Source organism: Onychomys torridus, chromosome 21 (genome assembly GCF_903995425.1).
Source record: "Onychomys torridus chromosome 21, mOncTor1.1, whole genome shotgun sequence".
Taxonomy (NCBI): domain Eukaryota; kingdom Metazoa; phylum Chordata; class Mammalia; order Rodentia; family Cricetidae; genus Onychomys; species Onychomys torridus.
In genome coordinates, this window is record NC_050463.1 from 4,411,153 (window position 1) to 4,437,869 (window position 26,717).

The 26,717-nt window shown below is 40.9% G+C and overlaps 1 protein-coding gene across 1 annotated transcript in view; it reads right to left on the reverse strand.

Annotated features, from left to right (window-relative positions):
• LOC118572002 (zinc finger protein 260-like) overlaps positions 1-26,717 on the reverse strand; it is a 61,516-nt gene that overhangs the window by 20,506 nt on the left and 14,293 nt on the right. Inside the window, exons 2-5 of the mRNA XM_036171398.1 lie at positions 18,376-18,502; positions 18,115-18,175; positions 16,402-17,222; positions 14,194-14,210 (exon numbers count right to left, since the gene is read on the reverse strand). Coding sequence (XP_036027291.1) covers positions 14,194-14,210; positions 16,402-17,222; positions 18,115-18,175; positions 18,376-18,502 — 1,026 coding nt within the window. The remainder of the gene's footprint in view (positions 1-14,193; positions 14,211-16,401; positions 17,223-18,114; positions 18,176-18,375; positions 18,503-26,717) is intronic.

The window sequence follows — 26,717 nt, forward strand, 5'->3', positions numbered from 1 at the left end:
GTACTCTGATGACTAAATTATACATATTTTACTGCACACTTGACATAGGAGTCTACAGATTTGGTTTTATGACAATTCTGCATCATTGGGGAAAATAAGTGAGCCACATTAAGAATATATAGTTTTACATCATGCTTCTATTGCCTCGTTTTCTTTATCAGGGTCTCACTCTGCAGCTATGGCTGGACAGGGACTCATAATGCACAACAGGATAGATGAAAAATCTCAGGGATCAGTTTGCTTCTGCTGCAGAGTGCTAAGATTAAAGGCCTGTACAACCATGCCTGACTCCTATTAATTCTGCACATCTACTAATGAGATAAATAAGAGTTAGGTGTGGCACACAACTGTACTCAGCACTGAGGACACTGTTGCAGGGAGACCACAGTGACATACAGGCAAGCATGGGTTATGAGCAAGACCCTGTCTCAAAGAGCAAAGAACAAAGCATATACAGCCTCTGCCACCCGAACATTTCAGACCATCAGTGTCAGACTTTGTCCTGGAGTCCATATGGCACTATGGAACACTGGCCTTTGCCCCCAAGTCCACCGTCCACTTTTGGACACCCCTGTCTGGAACCTGTGACGGTGCTGAAGCAGCAGCCAGCAGCAGTGGCGATGGCATGAAGAATCCCTGTCCAGCTGCTTTACTGCTGTGCTCCACTGCTCTGTGGAGGAATTTCCTCCTGTGTCCTGCCTGCAGGCCTTCCGCTGAGGGTTCTTTAAAGCCACACAAACACTTGACTGGCAGGTTCAGTCTGGCTCACTATATGATTTCTGGCTCAGGTAATCTACTTTCCCAGGGTTACTTTCTACCCGAACTTGGAAAAAAACAGGTGGAGTTGAAATGGAAAAATCAGTAGCCATCTTGAGAGATGCTTCCACCCCCCCCCCTCCTCTAAAGGAATTTCTGACCAGCAATTTTAGAACTGATCAGAAGTTGAACTCATGGGAAGATAAGGCTGGAACAATAAATCTATATATCCTGGGCTTGGTAAAACAGGATATGGGAAGTAATGGACTCAACTGACCAGAAGTTGAACTTAGAGGAGAGTAGGACTGGAACAATAAATCTGAATGTCTATATCCTGGGTTCAACAAAAGCAGGGCATAGGGAGTAAAAAATTTATGTCTCTGTACATACCCTGAATCCTGTTAGCCATCAGTAACCTCATGCTTATAGTCCAGCCAGTAATTTCAAAGAACTACCTCACCCCAATCCCCTCATCCAATCCCAAGATATGTAACCCTCTGCATGTAAACTTTTCCCATATAAACAAACCCCTTGAAGTGGATGCTCAGGGCCGTCCTCCTCCACCTGCTGTGTTGAGTGTTTGGACACAGACCAAGCCCAGGCTTGCTTTCTTATTAATAAACACTTGTATGCTTGCATCAGATATTGGCTCTGTAGTAGTCTTGCTTGCAGGGGTCTTGCAACAAGGGCACAACAGAGTCACATGCTAATGCTGATTATAGAATGGCTGCAAGTTGGGGCACAGAGGTCCTTGTACTCACAGAGAAGCAGTAACAGAGTCAGGAATGTTAATTACCCAGGGGTGTCTGCTCAGTGGAGGAGATAGAACTCAAATAACTGCATTTCACCCAGAAGGCTGGGAGTGGATTTTGTTAATGACCGGATGACCATTTGCTATCTGTGGAGTATTGTATATTATTAAAGGACCAGCCTTAATAATATACTTCCCAGGGGCTCAGAAGAGAAACTATGACCAGGGAGATTTATTTTGGGGAAAAGAATCTCAGCACACAGAGCTCTTTAGTCCATTTGCTTTCATTCACTCTCAACCTCAATCTCCCCCCTCCAGCCAGGTCACCAGGCCTGAATTCCTGCAGGGTCATAAAGGCAGGTGAGAATTTTCCTCAGACAGTGACCATCAGGCTTTCTTTTACAACCCAAATGAGTGCTAATGATTGGTTAGTCAGGAAGGGAATTTATGTGTTCAATCTACATTCCTGGAAGTGGTTAAGTAAGAAATTAGGAATATATTAGTAAGACTGTAAGGAAGGAGGGTCCCACCCTAAATTGCACAAGAAATAAAGCCATCTGCCTGAACCAGGAGATAGGTGTTTCATCTGGCCTTGGATGCTTGATGGGTATTTTAGATAAATTCACTATTAGGAGTTCTACGAAGCACACATAGATAGCATTACAAGAAAATCACTGTAGGAACCAGCTATATATAAAAGCTAAAATATCACCAAGACTTCTTAAGCCATGGCTTGACCTTTGGAGAAGTCCTTGACTTTTCCTAGTCCACTAATCATTTGAGGGGTGATATCACACGTACTCTATGCCCTTCTGACCTCTATGCTCTCTTGGTCAGAGAACAGACTAGGTTATAGGTCTTTTAGGTATAGAACCCACCCTCATGATGACATGTACTTTGTAAAGACTCTCTATGTAATCACACCTTAAGCATTATTGTGCACTGGAAATTGGATGATTGTTGCCTGGAAACCTTATCACAAATTGTACTATGTTTTAAATATGCCAACAATGATCCACTTGCTAATAGTCTCCCCAATATCTGTTCCAGGTTGAAGAAGCCAGTCAACACTGGGTTTTCCTTCTCATCCTGCAGGGACCCCACAACTGGTGCTCATGACCCTTGGAAAAGGTAAGAATAGTTTACCATGCATAGAAATAAGGGGTCCTCTCACTGATTAGGGGTTGTGACCTTAAAGTGAGAGAGTGGGACTAAATATGGACTTTTCTCAGTTATCTGCAACAAAGCATTTTGTGAAATTATTGAAATATTTCTTAAGATCTAGAGAAGCAAAATATTCAGAGCTACATGTCTACAAACTAAAGCAAAGAGAGGCCATGAAAAAGGGGATAATAAAAAATTGAAAGATCTCCCATGTTCATGGGTAGGTAGAATTAACATAGTAAAAATGGCAATCTTACCAAAAGCAATCTACAGATTAATGCAATCCCCATCAAAATCTCAACATAATTCTTCACAGACCTGGAAAGAACAATACTCAATTTCATATGGAAAAACAAAAAAACCCAGGAGAGCCAAAAGAATCCTGTACAATGAAACAACCTCTGGAGTCATCATGATCCTGGACTTCAAGCTCTGTTATAGAGCTATAGTAATAAAAATAGCTTGGTACTGGCATAAAAAACTGACAGATGCACCAATGGAATCAAACTGAAGACCTTGACATTAATCCACACACCTCTGAACAGATGATTTTCGACAAAGAAGCCAAAACTATACAATGGAAAAAAGAAAGTATCTTCAACAAATGGTGCTGGCATAAATGGATGTAAACATGTAGAAGACTGCAAATAGATCCATATCTGTCACCATGCACAAAACTTAAGTCCAAGTGGATCAAAGACCTCAACATAAATCCAGTTACTCTGAACCTGATAGAAGAGAAAGTAGGAAGTAGTCTTGAACGCATTGGCACCGGAGATCACTTCCTAAATATAACACCACTAGCACAGACACTGAGAGAAACAATCAATCAATGGGACCTGTTGAAACTGAGAAGCTTTTGTAGAGCAAAGGACATGGTCAACAAGACAAAGCAACAGCCTACAGAATGGGAAAAGGTCTTCACCAACCCCACATCTGACAGAGGGCTGATATCCAGAATATATAAAGAACAAAATACCTAACAGACCAATTAAAAAATGGACTATGGAGCTAAACATATTTAGAATTCTCAACAAAAGCAGCTCAAATGGCTGAAAGACATTTAAGGAATTGCTCAACATCCTTAGTCATCAGGGAAATGCAAATCAAAATGACTCTGAGATACCATCTTACACGTGTCAGAATGGCTAAGATCAAAAACACTGAAGACAGCTTATGCTGGAGAGGATGTGGAGCAATGGGAACAATCCTACACTGTTGGTGGGAATGCAAACTTGTACAGCCACCTTGGAAATCAATATGGCACTGTCTTAGAAAATTGGGAATCAACCTCCCTCAAGACCCAGCTATACCACTCTTGGGCATATACCCGAGAAATGCTCAATCATACCAAAAGGACACATGCTCAATTCTGTTCATAGCAGCATTATTTTTAATAGCCACAACCTGGAAACAACCTAGATGCCCTTCAACTGAAGAATGGATAAAGAAAATGGGGTACATATACACAATGGAGTACTACTCAGCAGAGAAAAACAATGACATCATGAGGTTTGCAGGCAAATGGATGGAACTAGAAAAAAATCATCCTGAGTGAGGTAACCCAGAGTCAGAAAGACAAACATGGTATGTACTCACTTATAAGTGGATACTAGATGTAAAGCAAAGGATAACCAGACTGCAACTCACAATTCTAGGGAGGCTACCTAGTAAAGAGGATCCTAAGAAAGACACAGCGATCACCCAAGGACAGAGAAATGGATGAGATCTACATGAGCAAACTGGGGGTGGGGGGTCAAAGGAGGGCAAGGGTCGGGGGAAAGAGAGCTTAGGGGAGCAGGAGGTCCCAGCTGGATCAGGAGCAGAGTAAGAGAATGGGGAGGGAGATACTATGATGAATGAAGACCCCAGGGGAATAGGAAGAAGCAGAGTGCTAGAGAGGTCCCCAGAATTCCACAAAGATACCTCCACTGTAAACTACTGGCAATGGTCAAGAGAGTGACTGAGCTGACCTACCTGCTCAGGTGATCTGATGGCCAAACACCCTGTCTATCATGATAGAACTCTCATCCAGTGTCTGATGGAAGCGGATGCAGAGATCCACGGCAGAGTCCCAAATGGAGCTCCAAGAGTCCAATCAGCAAGAGAGACGAGGGATTGTATGAGCGAGAGATATTAAGACCACGATTGGAAAAAGCACAGGGACAAATAGCCAGACTAGTGGAAACACATTAACTGTGAACCAATGGCTGAAGAGCCCTCATGGAACTGGACTAGGCCTTCTGGATAAGTGAGACAGTTGATTAGCTTGAACTGCTTGGGAGGCCCCCAGGCAGTGGAGCCAGGACCTGTCCTTGGTGCATGGGCTGACTTTTTGGAGCCTGGGGCCTATGCTGGGACATTTTGCTCAGCCTTGGTGTAGGAAGGAGGAGATTGGACCTGCCTTGGCTGAATCTACCAGGCTGGGCTGACTCCCCAGGGGAGACCTTGCCTTGGAGGAGGTGGGAATGGGGGGTAAATTTGGGGGGGAGTACTGGGGGGTGGGAGGAAGGAGGACCGGGGAATCCATGGCTAATATGTGAAATTAAGTTATTTATAAAATAAAATATTAAATAAACTTGAAAATGAAAAAAAGTGCTTTAAGAAGAAGAAATAAATATTCCCAGTGACAATCTTGACACAAATAAGTAGCAACTTTGTTTAAAAATAAAAAAGTTATTTAAAAAATTAAGCTATTAAAAAAAAAAGAAAAGAAAAGGGGGATAATAATATGGCCTGGACCACTGCTGCTTGACAGAGTTCCAGCATTTCGACATTTTGGATCACAATTCTCCAGCACCTTTTGACTTTCATTTTTAATAATTCTCACTGTGTCTTATGGGAGTTCCCTTATGCTTTTTCCTTTGTGAAATTTTGGGTGGGCTTCAGTGGAGGATGAAGATGTTCACAATGGGAGCATCTTTAAACAAAATATTATTTTAAAAAAAAACCAAAACAACCCTGCTACTGTGAAATCATATACCATGATAACTCTGCCTAATCCTATACAAGTTAACACCAAGCTGTTAGAAAAGTTAGATGATTGATAAATAAGATTTATTTGATAAAGTATTTTTGATAATCAAGATTTATAAGTAGCTAAGTTCTTCTCACTTCACAGTAATATTTGTCTAGTTTTGTCTTTGCTAACTTTAAGCATTAGCTATTTGGATAAACTAAGCAATATCCTATAGTAGATAGAATTAATATAATAGTTGGGTACCACAAAAAAGTCTTTTTACCAAAGTTAGGCATTTAAATAAAAGCTGACGGGCTTGAATAAAGTTCCTGCTTGCTGTAAAGGGAGCCAATCTCCTCACCTCTGGCAAGAAGAACTGGTGGCCCTTCCATTAACACATGACCATGTTGTTTATTAACTTCTTAGGGTGCATGCTAGCTCCCTCAATTCCTGCTCACAAGCCCCAACCCAGCACACAAGCCCCCTTCCTCCTATTCCCATGTACTCCTGTGTGCAATTGTGGAGTATGAAAGTGTAACCTTCTTTAATAAAGCAGCAGCTGTTTAGATTCACCCTCAGATCCTGTCAGCCTCCTGCTCTCACCAATTCCACACCTCTAGTTTTGGACCTGAACCTCGACAGAGCTGGACTCAGGCAAAAAAAAAAAAAAAATCCCTGTCAAAGAGGTGGGTTTTTTTGGTTTTTTTTGGTGTGGGGGGGGTTGGTTTTCACAAAGATCCACCTGGCTCTGCCTCCCAAGTGCTGAGATTAAAGGTGTGTGCCACCACCACCCAGCTAAGAGTTTTTATAAAGTAGAAGGAAAGAACTTTCTGCTGGACACATCTTGGGCTCAAAGGCAGAATGGACTCCAGAGCCTTTAGTCTTCCCAGCAAGCCATGTAACCTTTGGGATATGTCCTCTCTCAGGATCTGACTGGAACCCAGATCTCTTCTCCTGATCCTTTAGTTAATGCTTAAATGAATGCTTAATTTTCATAGTAAGTAAACTAATGGAGTAAACTTCATAATTTTTAACTGTATCTATCATTGGGTGTACTTGAATAAAAAATGAAATGCAAAGGACATGATTGCTCCTAAATATGTTGGAGGAGAAAGTTTATTGTAGATGTGTGGGAGAGCATAGTCAGAGGCAGGGATATCTGGGAGAGTCCAAAGTGGACAAGACCAGACTGTGCTGGGTCATGTGGGAAGAGTGGGAGGGGAAGAGAAGAGATGAGAACCAGGTGGAGCAGTCAGGAGGCCAAAGGAGCAAAAGAGGCAGGTGACCAAAATGTCTAAACTACATATGGAAGAGCCTCTGGGTAAGGACAGCCCAGCCCCTGGGCAGGAAAGTTCAGGGTAGGGTATGCCAGCCATACCCTGTAACAGGTAGAGACTAAGGGATTCTGGGAGAAACTGGTGGCTAAGTCCAGACTTGTTATGCTAAATAGACACCTCAGCCATTTGTCTGAGGCTTGGAACTCAGCATCCCAGACTTTTGTTGATAATGAATGATAAGGCTGAAGTAATTGTCTTAGTAACGGTTTCTGTTTCTTTGAAGAGAAACCATGACCACAGCACCTCTCATAACGAAAAACATTTAACTGAGTTCATAGGTTCAGTCCATTATCATCAATGTGGGCACAGTGCTGGCTACATGTTGATCAGAAAGAAGTCAGTAGGAAATGGTATCAGACACTGGGCTGCATCTTGAGTACAGAAGAGACCTCCAGCCTGCTTCCACAGTTACACACTTCCTCCACCAACACCATACCTATTCCAAAAAAGCAATACCTCTTAATAGTGTTGCTCCCTTTGGGGCTAATTTCTTTCAAACGACCACAGATATCACTTATGAATACCTCCTTCTGGCATCGGGGCATCATAAGTGTGGACCCAAAAATCTGGAATATTGGTAGAATCTGGGAAGAGCAGGCTGTTTCACTCATTGTCCAGGGACTGCTGGACCATCTGTGGCTACAGACATGCAGGCAGCAGTTAGAGCAGTCTGCAGCCTTTAATTGCTTGGAAATCTGCTGGAACAGGTGTATATCAGGGCCAGAACATAAAGTTGAGGAGTTTAGGAGAATTTTTTTTTTCTTAGCTCTCCCTTTGAAACATTTAGGCCCTGGTCACTCTGAGAAAGTGACCTCTGGTCCCAAGAGAAAGAGGAAGATTCCACACTCAGGAATAGACAGGTGGGGAAACAGGTTGTTGAGTGACAGGAGTATGCATCTGGAATCCATTTAACCTGTGAGAGGTGCACCAAAGTCAATGGCCTGAAGCTTATAAATATTAAAAGAAGTATAAGTTTTAGATATGTTAGCATTACCATTGTTTGTAATCTGTACTGAAATTCACATTGTAGGAAAAGCTGTAGACTCATGCCTTTGTGTACAGTAAAAGCTTGAGGACCCAAAAATGATTCTGGGTTAAAAGCATGAGCAGTGTTTAAAGCAAGCCTAGAGAGGACAGAAACATTCTGTGGAGCAGAAGGGCAATAGCTCACTTGGTATTGATTTTAAATATGCAAAGAAGCAGGGCCTCTTCCCTCTATCTAGAAGAATACACTAGATTATTCTAATTAATAAAACACTAGATTATTCTGGTGTTTTAGCTCAATAAGAAGCACTGTTAAGTCTGTATCTAGAAAACAACCAAAAGAAATTTAAAATCTCGAGCTGGTGACTATGACAAAAGAAGCCAAGCTTTCCCAGAGCTAGATTAATAGCTCATCAGAACTGCATTGATTAATAAGACTTTGAGCTTTGAAGTCCTAACATAAATGTAGCATGGTGAGAGACAGAAATTTTGAAGCATTAGACATTATCTTTATATACTTTAAATCACTTTCTTATCACAACTTAAACTTTGATGTCCTCAGACCTTACACAAACTTGTACTTACACAACTCAAAACTCCTTCTTAGATCTTAAAATATTTTCGAAGATCCTCAAAGCTTAAGCTTTAAATATTATACTTTTGTTTTGTTGTTTTGTTTTGTTTTGTTTTTCGAGACAGGGTTTCTCTGTGTAGCTTTGCGCCTTTCCTGGAACTCACTTGGTAGCCCAGGCTGGCCTCGAACTCACAGAGATCCGCCTGGCTCTGCCTCCCGAGTGCTGGGATTAAAGGCGTGCGCCACCACTGCCCAGCCAATATTACACCTTTTTATACCCAAACATTCACAAGAAGAAACAGATCATTGTAAAGTGATTTTCTTTATTAAAAAAAAGGAATAGTAGAAAGTTACACTGAAGTCTGTCTTGTGAGTTTATCTCTATTTTGGAGACTGGTAACAAGCTAAGCCATGTCTAGACCCAGTAGTAGCTCCAGGAAAGTGAGGCCTGTGGCCAGATTTTTACATATGAAGGGAACTGGGAAGGCAGCTGAAGCCTGGGGAAAGCAGCTGGGTGTTTGCTGCTGATAAAGCTACAGTCAGTCAATATCCTCAGAGATCTGAGAAGGACACATTATAAGTGGAAATATGATCCAAATGCTCTATGTATCAATTAAAATTAGAGTGATGATTGGACTAAGATGTGAGTAACTCTTCTCTGACCCAGAGAGTCCTGCCTCTAGGACCTAGACCCTGAGACACAACCAGTCCCCAGGGAACACCCACCCATCTCTGCCATAGCTGCTGGCCAACAGCTGCTGGCTCCCCCACCAAAACCCCCCATGGGACCCAGAAATCTACAAGACCCATGCCCTACCCCAATACCCATCCTCCTGCAACACCAGTGGCTTCCTGAGACACAGAATCCACCAGCTCTGACTGGACCAAGAACCCTGATAAGACCAAGAGTGGCTCTTTGAGTCACAGAATCAGCTAGCTTGGATTAGACCAAGAGCAGCTCCCTGAGATACAGAATCTGCCAGCTCCAATTAGACCAAGAACTAAGATGGGACCCAGAGGGGTCCTCTGAGACACAGACACAGCAAGCACAAATTAGACCAATAGCAGCTCACTCACATACAGGCACCTCTTGCACCTATTGGAGGAAGAAATGGGTAGATGCCAGAGCAAAAAAATACATGCACTTAGGGGCTGACTTGAAATTCCTCCAAAGAGGTAAACATTCACTCAAGCTCTATACCTGCCTGGAGTGACTCTCTTTGAACTGTAAGGCTAATATGATAGTCATACAAAGGAATGTATTTTTAATGAGGTACTGACTGACAGATTAAAATAGTGTAAAACGAATTAATAAAATTAATGTTGATCCAAAAAAAAACAAAACAAAAAATTCCCAGAGTATAAAGACTGATCAACAGTTAAGATCAGAAATTGCTTTTGTACAGGATGTGTATCACAACCCACAGCACTCACTTGGAGGCTAATAAACATTCATAACACCAGGTCAGGGGAAACCAATGCTCCCTTCTGATTTCTATGAAGACCTGGCACACATCCATATATAGAGGCAAGACTCAGGTGCATGGTTTAAATTTACTTTTAAAATGGTCCTTCTATCCTGGTGATGTCAGTAGCTACAATGGAGGGGAACAACATGGTGGCTAAAACTATCTATTTTCTTAAACTAGAATTGAATTTAACTTACATATACAGTAAGTGGATCAATTTTTGTTAACAAGAGTTGAATCACATATATACTAAATTGTAGTAAACTAAAACTATTTATGTATAAATTTTCTTAAGCTATAAGCCTTTTGGTATAAGTTTAAAGGTAAATTGTTTTATATATTTTACAGATATTTGACCTTATTCTTTGAACTTACAAATACTGAGATAGAGTTTATAGCATAGACTTAGGAGATATTTTGAGAACAAAGCACAGAGAAATTGTAGAGATAAAAGAATTTTAAGAGGGGTTGGGGATTTAGCTCAGTGGTAGAGCGCTTGCCTAGCAAGCACAAGGCCCTGGGTTCGATCCTCAGCTCCACAAAAAAAGAAAAAGAAAAAGAATTTTAAGAGTGTGAAGTAAGCTGGGTGGTGGCGGCCCTCGCCTTCAATCCCAGCACTTGAGAGGCAGATGCTGGTGGATCTCCGTGAGTTTGAGGCCAGCCTGATCTACAATGTGAACTCCAGGACAGCCAAGGCTACACAGAGAAACCTTGTCTCCAAAATCCAAAAAAAGTGTAAAGTAGACAAAAGTAAGAGGTTTTGGAAGTGTAGAGCAAAGCAGAGTCAGATATAAGAGATTGAGGACAAGCTGCTTGTAAACCAAGGAGGAGAGAGAGAGGTCACAAAATGGGACTTCGCAAGAGGGAGTTCCTATCATTTCCAAGAGGGAATTCAGAGAGAAAGAAAGAGACAGGGTAAGGGGGAGAAGACCAGGAGGGCAGGAAGAAGCTGCAGGAAGATGCTGAGAGCAACAGTCCTGGGACTACAGGTAGGAGCTGAGAGAAATCATGGTAGCCCAATGGGCTTAGAGAGCTATGGAACTCAGAAAGCTCCTAGGAAGAGAAGACAAAGAGAGTGTCACATTGGCCCAGCAAGGCTCAAGGAAGCTTCAGAATTGCAGGGGGCAGTTAAAAGCAAATTGTCATGGTGACAAGAATTTCAACCTGAGGCATCTCCAAGCAAAATAAAAGACTTGTCTGAGAAAATTTCCAAAAATCACAAATGCATCCCTTCCCTTGTGATCAGAGGCCCTGCAGCTTAAGAGGAGCTTCCTGGCTACTGGTGGCTTTTGTAGTAATAACAAAGCGGGCAGCTCCAGAGTGACACTTGACCAGTAGAGGGGAGGTGAGAGAGCAGCTGAGGATTTTTGGAAAGAGTGATGAGGTCTTGAGTAGATGTCTATGTGGGTGTATAGAGATACTCTAATGGGTGTAACAGGCCAGAGGCTAGAGAGGTGAGATGCATGCTCAGGAGGATCACCCAGGAGTAGGTAGAGAGCTCAGGCTAGAGTGAAGAAGGACGCTTATGGAGTAGAGGAAGTGGAAAAAAGTTGATGAGTACTCAGAATCTAGAATGTGTAATGAAGCTGGGCTGTGGTGGCACAGTCCTTAAATTCCAACACTCAGAGGCAGGCAGTTCTCTGGGACTTCTCGGCCAACCTACAAAGCAAGCTCCAGAAAAGCAAGGGTTGTTACACAGAGAAACCGTGTTTGGAAAAACAAACAAACAAATAAAAATAATTTATAATTAAATTTGGTGGGTGGAAGAGCAAATGGAAAAAATATTGCTTTTACTTGTTAATAGGTACCTCAGCCATTTGTTAAAATTTGAGATCACACAATAATAATATTGAATCTTGAGTCTCTTCCCATCCTTCCATGCTAAGCTGATGGAATTCCACCTGAAGGAAGGTTCTATATTCAGACCCTTTTCAAAGAACATTCTGATCTTGCCATGCACCTCTGATTACTAGCTGTCGCCAGGGACCCACAGTTAAGCCTGTGCCCTGGCATTCTCACTTGGTGGTACAGGCCTGTTCTCTAGGTACTTGGAAGGCTGAGGGAGGAGGGTCAAGGGCTACATTGTCAGTTCTAACACAGCCTAGGTAACTAAGAAAGACTTTCTCAAAAACATGATCTCTTTTAACAAAAAATTTTATTTGCAGGGTTTTCTTTGTTGTTTGTTTGTTTATTGAGACAGGATTTCGGTGTGGACCTGTGTATCACCAAGAGGGCGATATCAATGTTCTTATTTCAGATAGGTCTCATTGGCTAGAGCACTAGCCCAGCATGCACCAGGCCTCTTCATAAACAGAGCATGATATTGAAACCTGTTATGCCAGTAATTGAATGTGGACTCAGGAAGGTCATAATTTCAAGGTCAGCCTGGACTTCATGAGCCTGTTTTAAAAATCAACCACCCAAAATAATTGATTAACAAAAAGATCATGGTTCAGTGGACATCATGGGATGTTTCCTCAGGTAAAGGTGCTCGTAGCCAAGTCTGATAAACATGGTTTGGTCCTTAAGACCCACATGGTAGAGGACTGGGTCCCACAGGTTGTCATCTTACTTTTGAACTGTACTCTGCATGTGCACACACAAAGACAAGAATAATGAATTAAATCGTAAAAGATATAAAAAGGGATTCGAGATGGTTCAGCAGTTTAGTACTTCTTGCAGAAAATGCAGTTCAGTTTCCAGCATCCACATGGTGGCTCACATCTGTAACTCTAAAGTTCCAGGGGATCCAACCACCTTTTCTTGCCTAATGGACAGTGTGCAGACAGGTGCCCACAATCATGTGGAAATACCTTAAGGAGAGCCTAGTGATGGGGCAATTCATGTGGAAGGTCTCAGTCTTTCCCTCTCATGCCTGGAACCAAGCTCTACAAACTGCCTCTGCAGCCAGGTCATATGATCTGACAGTGTACTCCAGTACTTTCTGGCCTCATCTCAGGTGAAGAAAGGCTTTGGGTTAGAATCCCAGAACTTCCCCAAATAGATAATCATTTCTGTAAATGTGTATATAATTACATACTTGCAAAGATTTTATCACATTTTATTTCCTTGGTGTGTATCTGCAGGTGGGTGCACATATACCACAGTGCATAGGTGGCAGTCAGAGAATAACTTGAGAATTGATTCTCTCCTTACATCATACAGGGAGCAACTTAGGTGACTAGTGTTGGCATCAGCCACACTAGTGGCTGATCCATCTTGCTGACTCTAACATTACATTTTGTGAAATATGGGAGTATATGTCTGTGGTATGTGTCTGAGAGTGGTATATTTATATATGTAGGCCATGTGTGATACATGTGTCAGCATGGTTGCCATCTTTGCATGTGTGTTTGGAGAAGTCTTCATGGGTGTTTGGGTTTGTGGGAATCCTGTGTGGAGAGGTGGTGTAAATGCACAGTTGCCTGTGTAAAGCTCTGGCATGTCAGGGTTGGCCTGTCACTGACATTATCAAGCCCATTCCACATTTTTGGTTCTACCCACCCAAGCACTTGTAGTTCCCATTCCTTTCTCTGGCCCAGCCTCTGCCCTGACCACTGCATGAGTCTCTTTGGATGTAGACCTGCCCAACCTACCCGTGCCAGCACTGGCTCCACCCACTTGTAATGAATGACCCTGTCCTAACCTTCCCTCTAAATTCCCCAGTCTACAACCCCCATCCAAGTCTCCAACCCTACCCAGCCTGTTTCTTCCCTCAGCCTGTCTCTGTGCCCACAGTAGCAGCCCAACATTCTGGACCCTCTCTCTCTGGCCCTAACCCTCCCCGGGCCCACCCACCTCCCTTAGCCTATATGTCAATACTTGGCAGCAGAAGTTATTGTAATTGAGCAACTTTCCATGTAACTTGTTTGTGCCTTCAGGACATGCTCGACCAAATCACAAATATATCACTTCCATTTAATGATAGATTGCTGCTGTTTATGTCTTAATCTATGATTTGATGGGTCAGATAACACCCAGCTCCTGATGGGCAGGCAACTCAGGTTGGATGGTAACATGGAGGCCCATCATCAAATGTTCAATTTCCACTAAGGCTGAATAGAAAACCAATTGCTGTCTCTTCCACTTGGGTGCAGATGGTGAGGAGCCTTGCTCCAACATCCCAAAGGTCTCTTCTTTGATTCAACTATAGAGGACCAGCAAAGGCTCCTACAAGCATCCCTATCTGCCACTGCCACTTCAAGTACCATGGAGCCTTGGATCATATAATCCAAGTGATGAGAAGCTTGCACAGCACCCTGGATCTATTGAAGAGCCTTTTCCTATTCCAGGACCCACACAAAACTAGCAGCTTTTCAAGTCACATGATACAAGGGCCAGAATAACACATCCAAGAGAGGAATGTGCTATCTCCAGAATCCAAACAGGCACACTAAGTGTTGTGTTCCTTTCTTGGGGGTTGGGAGGGGATAGGTGGTATAACTTGTCCTTTACTTTAGAAGGAATATCTCTGCATGTCACACAGCACTAGACTCCTAAGAATCTCAATGAGGTAGAAGGCCCTTGAATTTTAGTTGGATTTATGTTCCATCATATGATGGGCATGTGTGTTACTAATAAGGTCAATGTAGCTACTCCCTCCTGCTCACTTGGTCCATTCAATGTCATTACTATAGTGCAGCAATGTGATATTTTCTGGAAGATAACCCAGACTATAGAGATCCCATTGGCCAGTTATTTTCTGACCTTTATCCTGTAAATAAATCCATTGTAAAAGTTTATTCTCTTGTGATATACCTGTAGGAGACAGTTTAATGGGAGAAATAAGTAAGTTTCAAGGCAGTGAAGAATCTACATGACACACAAATGCCTCATTTGTTCAGAAAAAATAAGTATCTGTAGTTATTTTTGCCTCTCAGGATAATATGTGAAGATAGTACAATGTCATTTCTCCTTCTATAATTTTAAATAAATTGGTAAATGCACAATTAGATGTTAAACATTTTGAATTTGATGACATTGGACTAGAAATAACAATTGCAGATCCTGGGGCTAGGAAGGAATTAATAAATGAAATTAGATTTTTCACAGACTGTCCTAAGTCCTCCTCAAAGGAGTGGGTGCTGAGAATTGAACCTGGTTCCTCAGGAAAAGCAGACATCTATCCATATTCCTTTTCTGAGATAGGATCTCTCTACATACCTATAGCCATCCTGGTACTCAGTATCTGAGCCAGACTGTCCTGAAACTCAGAGAGATCCACTTGTCTTTCTCTTCCAAGTGCTGGGAAGATATGATCCAGGTGAGAAATGTTTTCAAATAACCTGTCTTTTAATCAGACAATACAAGAATTATACAAGACTTAAACAAGAAGCATCTTTAAAAAAACAAAAAAACAAAAAAACAAAAAAACTAGTAGTTCTAGGAATTTCTCAATGAATTGATTTCAAATGATAAATCATTCCTGCTTCAAAAAATTTTTAACTGTGGCTGGGTGGTAGTGGCATACACCTTTAATCCCTGTACTTGGGAAGCATATGCAGGTGGATATCTCTGAGATTGAGATCAGCCTAGTCTACAGAATAAGTTTCAGGACTACTAGGGCTACACAGCTAAACCCTGTCTCCAAAAATTACTGTGTGTAAACAGCAGTGCCATGGTGTTCATGTACCACTCAGAGGACAACTTACAGGTGTCTATTCTCTAGTTTCTTTAGGTCAGTAGTAGAGATGAAACCAAGGCAGTCAAGTTTGACAATAAGTGCACTAAACTGGTGAGTGAACTCACTGGCCCTGATTTTAGTTTTTTATGTATGTGCTGGTGTGTAGGTGTGAATACAACCAAAGAGTAGTAATCAGAAAAGAAAGTTGTGTGAGAAATATGGGTCTTCCAGAAAATGAATTCTGGTCATCAGGCTTAGCAGTGACCACATTTAACCACTGATCAAATTCTCTGGCATTCATTTGTGTATCTGAGAAAATGTAAAGAACAAATATTTAGTTCCCAGAATAAAATAACATAACCCAAACATAAAGAATGACAGCATAAATATTTTCATTTGCAAATAGGTTTTATTATTCAAATTATTCCATATTCTCATATTCTTGAAATACAATGTCTAAGAGCTTTACCACATTAACTATATCCATAATGTTTCTCTCCAGTATGACTTCTTTCATGCCTGTAAAGAGGATACTTCTGTACAAAGGCTTTACTACATTGACTACATTCATAGGGTTTCTCTCCAGTATGACTTCTTTCATGCCTGAGAAGAGCACTTTTATGGATAAAGGCTTTGCCACATTGATCATTCATAGACTTTCTCTCCAGTATGACTTCTTTCATGTATTTGAATACAATTATTCTGTGCAAAGGCTTTACCATTGACTACATTCATAGTCTCTCACCAGTATGACCTCTTTCATGTATTTTACAATCATCTTTACGTGAAAAGGCTTTACCACAATGATTGCATCCATAAGGTCTCTCTCCAGTATGACTTCTTTCATGCCTGTAAAGGTGATACTTCTGTGCAAAGGCTTTACTACATTGACTACATTCATAGGGTTTCTCTCCAGTATGAATTCTTTTATGCCTGAGAAGAGCACCTTTATGGATAAAGGCTTTGCCACACTGACTACATTCATAGGGTCTCTCACCAGTATGACCTCTTTCGTGTATTTTACAATCAACTTTACGTAAAAAGGCTTTACCACAATGATTACATCCATAACGTTTCTCTCCAGTATGACTTCCTTCATGTATTTTAAGATGACTTTTATATGCAAATGTTTTACCACACTGATTACATCCAAAGGGTTTCTCTCCAGTATGATTTCTTTCATGCCTGCGAAGGACACTTTTATATGCAAAAGCTTTACCACACTGATTACATCCATAGGGTTTCTCTCCAGTATGACTTCTTTCATGTATTTGAAGCTCAAGTTTACGTACAAAGGCTTTACCACATTGACTGCATCCATAAGGTTTCTCTCCAGTATGACTTCTTTCATGTATTTGAAGGTAATATTTATATCCAAAGGCTTTATCACACTGATTACATCCATAGGGTTTCTCTCCAGTATGACTTCTTTCATGCCTGCGAAGAACACTTTTATATGCAAAGGCTTTACCACAGTGGTTACAACCATAGGGTTTCTCTCCAGTATGACTTCTTTCATGTATTTGAAGGTAATATTTATGTCCAAAGGCTTTATCACATTGATTATATTCATCAGGTTTCTCTCTAACATGAATTCTTTCATGTCTGAGAAGATACTTCTTCAGTGCAAAGACTTTACCACATTGATTACATTTATGAGGCATCTCCCCAGTAGGCGTTTTTTCATGTATTAGAAGATAACTGGCCTGTGCAATGGTGGTCTCGCATTGATGATATCCATGCGTTTTCTCTCTAGTATGAGTTGTACATACTTGATTGAGACTATGACATGGAAAGGCTATAATACTTTGATTAGATTCATAGTTTTTTAATTCCAAATGAGTTCTTTGGTGTACTTTTAAAGAGGAATCAGATTCAAATGTTTTATCATGTTGCTTACATTCATAAAGATCCTGTTGAGTATTGGTTATTTTTGTATCTTTGAAGATGATATACCTATAAAAAGAAGAAAAAACAAACAAAAGGTTTTCAAATTACATTCACAAAGTCTTTATGCCTCATACAGATGTGGTGTAGGGATTAGGATTTCTCCATGGTAACAGGGTCTTTGACTCATAAACTGCTCCTTTCACTAAACTATGGTAAGTCCCTCACCACAAGGATTTGAGGAAAACTAGTATTAATAGAGAAGACTTGCTTGTAACAAGTCTTGGTCATAAACTAAACTCCTTATCAATGTGTATACCTTTTATAATAATTGATTAGTATGAAACTAAATGGATGGACAGTTCTACAACTTACCTCTCATATGGTGGTGATTAAAATTGTGACATCTATTTTAGAATTGTTTCCTTGTCTTGTTTCTTAAAGAAATGCCTTCAAAACAATTATCAGCTACCTGACATTAGAGTACATGGTATTGTGAGAATTTAATAATCATCACAAAGCTGTGCTCACTGCTGCTTTTCATTACAGGTTCAGGGTACAATAACATTCTTCAGAGGTACATATGCATCAGCTTGCACATAAAGATTACCTTCCATGTCTTCTAGAACTTCGACAATGTTCTTCAATATTCTGGTTTTTCCATTTGTAGCCTAAAATACAGTACCAGAAATATATGATGTATTACCAGAAATTAGGCACAATGTAAATTACTATTCAGTAGACTTTAGAACAATGGCTAATTATTCATTGGATCCTTCCTCTTCCACAGTCGAAATCACAGAAGAGCACCAACCTCCATAAAAGGCTTGTCCCCTTAAGTTAAAAACTGACAGAAAGCTCACATTCTTACCTATACTAGTGAGGTTCCAGTAGGTTTCCAGCATCACATCTTTATAGAGACTCTTCTGGGAAGGATCTAGCAAAGCCCACTCTTCATGAGTGAAGTTCACATGCACATCCTCATACGTCACTGCATCCTAAAGTATCCCATATAAGTACATAATAGAAATGGTGAGAGTGATTGCATTGTAAATATATACTTCATTGAGAATATATTTTCATAATTCAATATCAATGTATTCTATGACATGCATCATAGAATTTCAAATGCAATCACCAACTCATTAGAGGAGGAAACAGAAAAGAAGGAGGATGCTGGCCTTTTTCTCTTTCCTCTCTCTTCCCTCGAGTGGTGTTTCTCTCTCTCTCTCTCTCTCTCTCTCTCTCTCTCTCTCTCTCTCTCTCTCTCTTTCTCTCTCTCTTTCCCTCTCTACCCTCTCTCTCCCTTTCTCCCTCTCTCTCTCAATAAAGCTCTAAAAAGGTAACTATGGCTCATGACTTTCCTCCAGCACGCTCCTCCGCCGGCATGGCCAGTGCAGGTGGTGGCCAGCCACAAGCAGCTCCGATTTAACCAACATTTGGTGACGTTCAGACTGGGATACACCAACTGAGGCCCTGCTGACTGCTGCTGCTTGCGGCATCCTCCCCCATCCAGCAAGGCCTCGAGCGCATGTCCCTCGCCTCCACTGGACTCCTATACAACTACCACCAGGATTCTTCACAGTGAGTCTGCTGTTCTTGAGGCTGTAGTCTGAGCTATGCTCTTAGCGACAGACACCCTGGGGGTTGTCCTTGGGCTGTGCTGGCAACGGCGGGCACATTTTTGCTCCTGATGAGGAGAACAATGTCGTCTCAGGTCTACCAGGTGGACCAACTGCAGCGCAGTCACAGCTCTCATATTCCCTTGATAAAGTGGAATGGTGACGAGCTGATTCTTAGATCTTACTCCACTCTCAGGGATGCCTGAGATGGAAGTCTGATCCCGGTTTGTTAATTTTTCCCTTGGCTACAGTCATGGGACAAAGGGGTGGGTACCAGTAAATCTAGCTGCATAACAGAGTCGCGTAAACTTTTGCCAGCGAACAGGCAAATAAAAAGTTACTTTATCTCCAAGCTTTCTGCTAAAGCTCTAAACCCTTCTCTTTCCCACTTCTGCGTCTGCCTTGTGCAACATTTTCTGTCTGACTTCCATCAGCAGTGGGCGGGATCAAATGGGTGGGTTTGGGCAGCTTCTAAGATTTTCGCCCTAACTCACCTTAACTCCACCCACTCATTCTCAAACTGCCTTGAGAAACAGACAGGTGTGAAAGCGGCTAAGATGCATACAATTAAGTTTACAGTAGTCAGGATGGCTCCTAAGCCAAAAAATCAGTTTATAGCCTCAGGCAAGTCTTTCAAAAGGGTGGGTTTACAGTCTGCCGACTGACAGATCTTCCAAAAGCTGTCCTTAAGCCAACAATCATCAGGGAAAAAAAATCCAGGACGCAGAGTAAAATCTGTCTCTTGTTCCCCAGACCTCCCCGACTAAAACTTAAGCATCTGGAGATCTAGGCTCCTGACCCCACAGGCAAAAGAGTCATCTGTGGCATTTAAGGTGTGCCAGGGAAGAGATAAAAACCCAAAAACAAAATTGCCAAGTGCTGGCACTTGCTGACTTCCAAAAGCTGTTGGGTCCCTGTTTTAAGTGAAAAAAGGCCACGGACTAGCGAAAGCCCTGCCAGGCCATCAACAGCCTCATTAAAAATGCCACCTAGGAAGACAACCAGTCAGCTGACTGCCCCCAGGTGCCAAGATGCATGGGTACACCAAGCTAAGACCTCCAACAAACCTAGGCTTGGCTACAGACATGGCAGGGAACCCAGAACTCAGCAGGGAAGCAATCTGTTTCTTTCCTTCTGGACATCAGAGCCACTGACTCAGTCCTGGGAGTTTTAAGATGTCACTTCTCCTTTCTATTGTCGGGAACAGAGGACAGCCTTTCTTACCTCACCAGATTTAATTGCACTTTCAGAGTTACTTAATGAAAAAAGATTTCCAACTAAGATAAGAGCTCATTGTCTCACTTCAAAGTTACTGCCTGTGTTTCTCCTGTGCATACAGACAGGGCCATGATCTTTGCCTTGCCCCAAATTCCAAAATAAATAAACAAACAAACAAACAAACAAATAAATAAATAAATTCTCATGTACCATAAGCTCTTCCTAGTTCCCTGTTCTAAGTTACTGTTCTGCCAATGATACAGGACCACCACAGAACCAGAGTCCAAAGATCATCAAGTAAGAAACTGTAACAACTAAAAGGTATTTATATCCCCAGACCCCAAAGTGTCTGGGCACTACAAAAAGACTTTGATATATACATCTATTACTGTGAGATGGTTTTAACAATTAATCACTTGTCTCCTGGATGCCGAACTAGTAAAGGAAACAGGTGCTTTAAAATAATCTGTCTCTGCTAAAGCTTAACATGTTTCAAAATCCATCGGGACAGGCCGGATCTACCAACATAAAATAATAATGATTCTTTTCTCTCTAAGCTTTTTTTTCTATGTCACCAGCATCTTGTCAGACAGAAGGTTCCCACCCACAGCAAGAGGGATACGTGTCTCCAGAACAATGGCCGACAGACAGCATCCCACAACGCCTGTCTACCTTGAAAGACTCCCCTTCTCCATTCCCCCAAGGGCCAACCAACATCCAAAAAATCAGCTAAAAGCAGTTTTTGAGAGGAACAACGCCCCTATTCCCATCTACCTGCTTTTTTATAATAAGTGAAAGTCTGGGATGTAAGGGTTTTGTCCTTAATTACATCATCAGCCTAGGGCGTGGCCCAGCCTAAAAGGTGGACAGGCCCTCTGTGTCCCCCCCCCTTTTTCTCTCCGCTCTCTTCCCTCCGTGTGGTCTCTCTGTCTCTCTTCTTCTCTCTCTCTTTCTCTCCCTCCTCTCTCCCCTCTCTCCTACTCTCAATAAAGCTCTAAAAAGGTTAAAAAAAAAAGGAGGATGCCTTCCATTTCTATGACCACCAAATAGAATATGGCATTGCAGGATAAATGTCTAGTAATATATAGAGAGACATGCAAACAGTAACACTATTTAGTATGTATCAGCAAAATTTTATCAAAATTATTAACTTCAAAAAGAATAGACAATATGAGTGTGATGGTGCATACATATAGCCCAAAACTTCAGGAGGCAGAGACACATGAAACTCTATGATTTCCAAGCCAGTCTGGTCTATGTAGTGATTGCCACAACAGCCAAAGGTACATAGTGAGACCCTGTCTCAAACAAACAAAAACTAGAAAGCACTTAGGGGCTCACTCAAAACTCCTCCATAGAATTAGAACATTCACTCCAGTTCTGTACCTGTCCATCATATACGGGAATGACCCCTTTTAAAATGTAAGGCTAATAATTCCGAAGAATGAAGGCATTTTTAAGAAGTTTCTGACTAACAAATCAAAGAAATCAAAACCATTAGTAAAGTAAATGCTGATCTAAAAGCCACCAAAAAACAAAAAAACCTAAATGGATGGAGTATATATAAAGATGGGTCAACAAATAAGATTGTTTTTGTTGCTACTGAGGAGGACCAGAATCAATTCCCAGCACTCACTTGGAAGCTCCCAACCATTCCCAACTTCAAGTCAAGAGAATCCAATGCTCTCTTCTGACTTCAGTAAATACCAGGTAGACAAATGGTACATAGCCATGTATGTATGCAAAAGATTCACAAATTTTTATAATGTAAAATGGAAGGAACAGTATTACCAGATCTGAAATTCAGTGATTTAGGAGACCACTATCAACTTCATGAATGTATGCATTCTTGGTGTAAAAAATGACACCCTCTACCAAAGTTCTAAAGTCATGATGAGGGTAAAGTTTGGCATAAGAACAAATGCTTGACATAAACAAAAACCTATTTTGATGAGCCAAAAATATAAACAAAAATACCAGGCAAAAAATGGATTAGCAATGAAAAGCAATTGCTTCTACTTTGCCTTACATTATTTAGAAATACAGTCTCTAATGGTGGTGATGGTGTGGCTACATGAAAAGGAAGAGGACTGCTCAGTTTCAACAACACAAAGAAGTGTGGTGAGGGTATGAACACTCAAAGCCCATCCCCAGAGACTATATCCTTCCAAAAAGGCTCCTCCTCCTCAGGGTTTCATAAGTCACCAATGAAGGCCAAAAATCAAAGACAAATGCCCAAATACAACATACTATCTGGAAGATTTTTCATTCAACCTTCCACATTTTGACACAGGTCATGACAGGCTCACAGTCAAACCAGGATGCAAAATGCATTTAGTCTGATTTCAAAGATCCTCATATCATGTAACAGTTCCAACACTGTTTAAATACCCAAAGTTTCTTCTGACACTCAATGTAACATGAATCTTAAAAGCACTTATAATAAAAAACTCAGAGTGGGGTGAAAGATGAAAGATTAGAGAAGCAGAACAGCCAGCCATGAGCTTACCTCTATGAAATCCTTAGCCTCAAGTGAGCGAGTTCCTGTTTCCTCACGCCTTATATACCTTTCTGTGTCCTGCCATTTTTACTTCCTTGGATTAAAGGCAGGTGTCATTACTGCCTGGTTCTGTTTCTCTTATGTAGCCCAGTGTGGACTTGAACTCACAGAGACCCAGATGGATCTCTGCCTCCTGAGTGATAGGATTAAAGGTGTGTGCCACTGTCTGACCTCTATGTCTAATTTAGTGGCTGGCTCTGTCCTCTGATCACCAGGTAAGCTTTATTGGGGTACAGAATATATTACCACAACTCAAGGCAAATTGCTTGACTGTGACATCTTGCAATATCAAAACACAAACTATGTCTCTCCAACATACAATGGCACAGAATACACATTTCCCTTTCAAAGTTTTAAGAAAAGATTGGACCAAAACAAGTCTAAAATCTTGCAGGGCAATCCCAAATCCTGCAGTTCTGTGTCAGACAATGGGACTTTATTTTCAAAGTGCATACATAGCTCTTTCTCTCTGTAACTTTTCATATATCTCTGTCACTTCCACTTCCCACACGCAGTTGTCTCAAAGTTTGGGTATTTCAATATATTGTTACATCAAAATGGAACTGAGGCTTTATCTCATGCCTTCATGCAAGTAAGTCTCACAGTCTCTCCATGGAGGCCAGGAGCTCTAGACACAACAACACTAAGGCTGCAGGTTATTATTATCATTGAGACAAGGTGTCCTTTAGCCCCAGGTAACACTTAATGCTATGTATAATCAAGACGGCTCTGAACTTGATCTTCCTGCCTTAATATCCAAGTCCTAGGACTATAGGCACAATCCAAACTCTGGGCGTTCAGGTTGCAGTTTTTTAGTGGTTAGAGCAGAACATCCTCATTCAGTGACAGAAAGGAAATAAGGAACATGTGAGAGTTGACTATTCCTGGCAAAGGGAAAAACAGATGCAATGTGATAATGTTCTTGACAACCAAAGCACTGAAGTATTGTTTAAGAGAGCTAGGAAAACCAGTGGACTTGGGAGGGGTTGATTTTGCATGGTCAATTACTACAAGGCCTTCAGTTTTGAGAATAAACATTTATACAGGAATATGACCTAAATTCCTGTTTAGATCTCTGGTGCTTTACACATGGCACAGTAGTGAAAGAGCACTGCCTGCTCTTCTAGAGGACCCAGGTTTGATTCCCTGATATCTCATGGTGGCCTTCTCAGACTATAGATATGCACATGGTTGTATGGAAATACATGCAGCAAAACAACACACATATAGCAAGAAATATTAATTTAAGAAAAAAAAATCTGACTGTTGAGTTAAAGCACAGATGTTTAGAGAACTGGAGAAATTAGGGATAATTAGAATCAGAACAGTTTGGGTCAAAGGAACACCTCAGTGCTTACCAGTAATTGATGCTCCTCCAAAGGACCTGGTTAGGTTCCCAGCACCCACACGGGGGCTCACAAACACCTTTCACTCCACTTCTAGGGGATCTGACTCTTTTCTGGTCTCTTTGGGCATGAGGCATACACACTATCCACAGGCATGTAAGCAAGTAAAATATTCATACATAGAAAAATTATAATTAAACTCCATTTAAAAGAAGAAAGGGCCTAAAGATGTAGCTCAGCTGTATAGATTTAAAAGTCTTATTAAATAGGAAACACCGAGCCAAATGCAGAGTTAAAAGCCTAAGAGGTTAGAGCAGTAGCTAAGAGCTGAGACTTAAAACCGCCTTCTTACCCTTCCTGCCGCTGCTGTCCTTCCTCTCAGAAAGAGGCCTACTTCCTGTGTGTCTTTTTATTGACTTTCTGTTCTGCCTTCTTATTGGTTGTAAACCCAACCACATGACCTCCTCATCACAGCCTCCAGGTCCTACAGTCCTCCAGGTCACTATGGTTGGTATTGAGATAAATGGCATGTGTCTCCATGCTGGCTATATCCTTGAACACACAGAGATCTGCCTATCATGGGATTAGGATTAAAGGTGTGCACCACTGCCCGGATTCTGCTATGGCTTGCTATTAGGTCTGACCCCTAGGCAACTTTATTTATTAACATACAAATAAAATCACATTTCAGTACAAATAAAATATCACCATATTTCTACCTTTCTATTTTAATAAAAAGAAAAAATATTATAACTAAATAAGAAAAACTATATACAAAAAGTATAATAACTATATATAATATATACAAGCAATAAATACCTAAATAATGTCTAGTTCATTTGCATTTGACAAATTCAGAGAAAATAATTCCATTATATATCCTACTTTGGTAAGTCCAAATGTACCCGATCCACTTTCCATCCTAATTTACATTACTAACAGAACTATCTTATAAAGTCTTTCAAATTTATACACTTACACCTCTTTATTGAGTTTCTTTTCTGAGATTCTTAACAAGGAAAACTATAACTATCTAATCTTTAACTAACTATAACTAATCTTCAACTCCCTCAGAGATCCAAGAAGGAAATAATATTACCTAACAAAAAATAAAAACAGGAAGTGCACACAAGCAGCTTCCAAAAAAAATGTGAGTTGACAGAAACAGCCAGCTGCCTGGACAGTCACCCGAGGTTTCTCCGCAGCGTTGGGGCATCATCCTCAGCCTACAGGCTTAGCGTATCTGACAGACTCATTTGTGTGTGTGGCTTCATCCTGGCATCCCCTTCTTCTCCGCATCCCTTTCTTCTCAGCTTGTGGGTGGCTTCAACTCTCTTATTAAATGCCAGTCTACCATTGAGAGGGTAGACTCAATCAGCTTAGTTACTGTTCCAGGTGCTGTTCCACTACATATCAGAAGCCATTGGTCCCCTGCCTGTCCAGCTGTCTTCAAAGAAAAGGGCACTATATCTTTTCCGGATTGCAAAGGCCACTTCAGAGATGGTGCCATATTGTCCTGGCCTCAGAAAATGCCTTTTGTTAAAGCCACAACCACACTTGTTTCGGCAAGAATCGGTAGTCCTTTGTTTCATGTCCTGTCTGTCCTGTTTGTCAGCAGTTGATTCGAGGATACTTTGTTGTTCAGTGGCTAACTTTTGCCACAATGAAAGTTAACTCCATATGCAGTTTCTTCAATGTCCATATTTTCTCTGAAGTAGACTGGTACTGCCAGGAGCCGACATGTCTCATAGTCATAACAAAAAAGAAGAATTTTCTAAGTTATTAAAACATTTTAAATGCCATATTCTGTGGATCTCTGAAGGGTTTGAAGATGACCTGTCTATCTAAAATATATCTGCTCAATCTTGAAAACATACCTAATATGACTACAAGTTCTATTGTAATGTCTAACTACTAACTTTCATTTCTTTTTATTCTAATAATTGGTAATAATAACATTCAAGGATTGGCAAATTGCATTACATTATTAAATGAACAGTATAAGTACAATATCTTGAACAAGATTAGAAATATACGTATAGCATCTTCTAACAATTCTATATATATAATTTGTTACAATATAAAAAATCCAATCCAATGTAAAGTATTTAAAACTAGTAATTGTCTTTTAAAAGTAGATTCAATAATCTGTCTTTTCATCTATATCATATCTATATCTTCTCTTTATTATTCTGAGTAGATTCAATAATCTACCCTCAATTCTATCATTTCTATGTATCTTTTTTTAAAATAAGAACCTTAAATCTAATCTCCTTTTGCTTAGCCCTTTTCCTAACCCTAAACAGCAACTTGTAACCAACCCTCTTAAACAATGAAAATTATCCCAGACCCAAAACCCATTAAAAGACCAAAAAACCACCCACCCCAAACCACCTCTTTGGGAATGTGGGCATTGTATTCTTAAAATTGCTTCTTGCTGGATATGGGCAAAGGTATCTTTATTCTG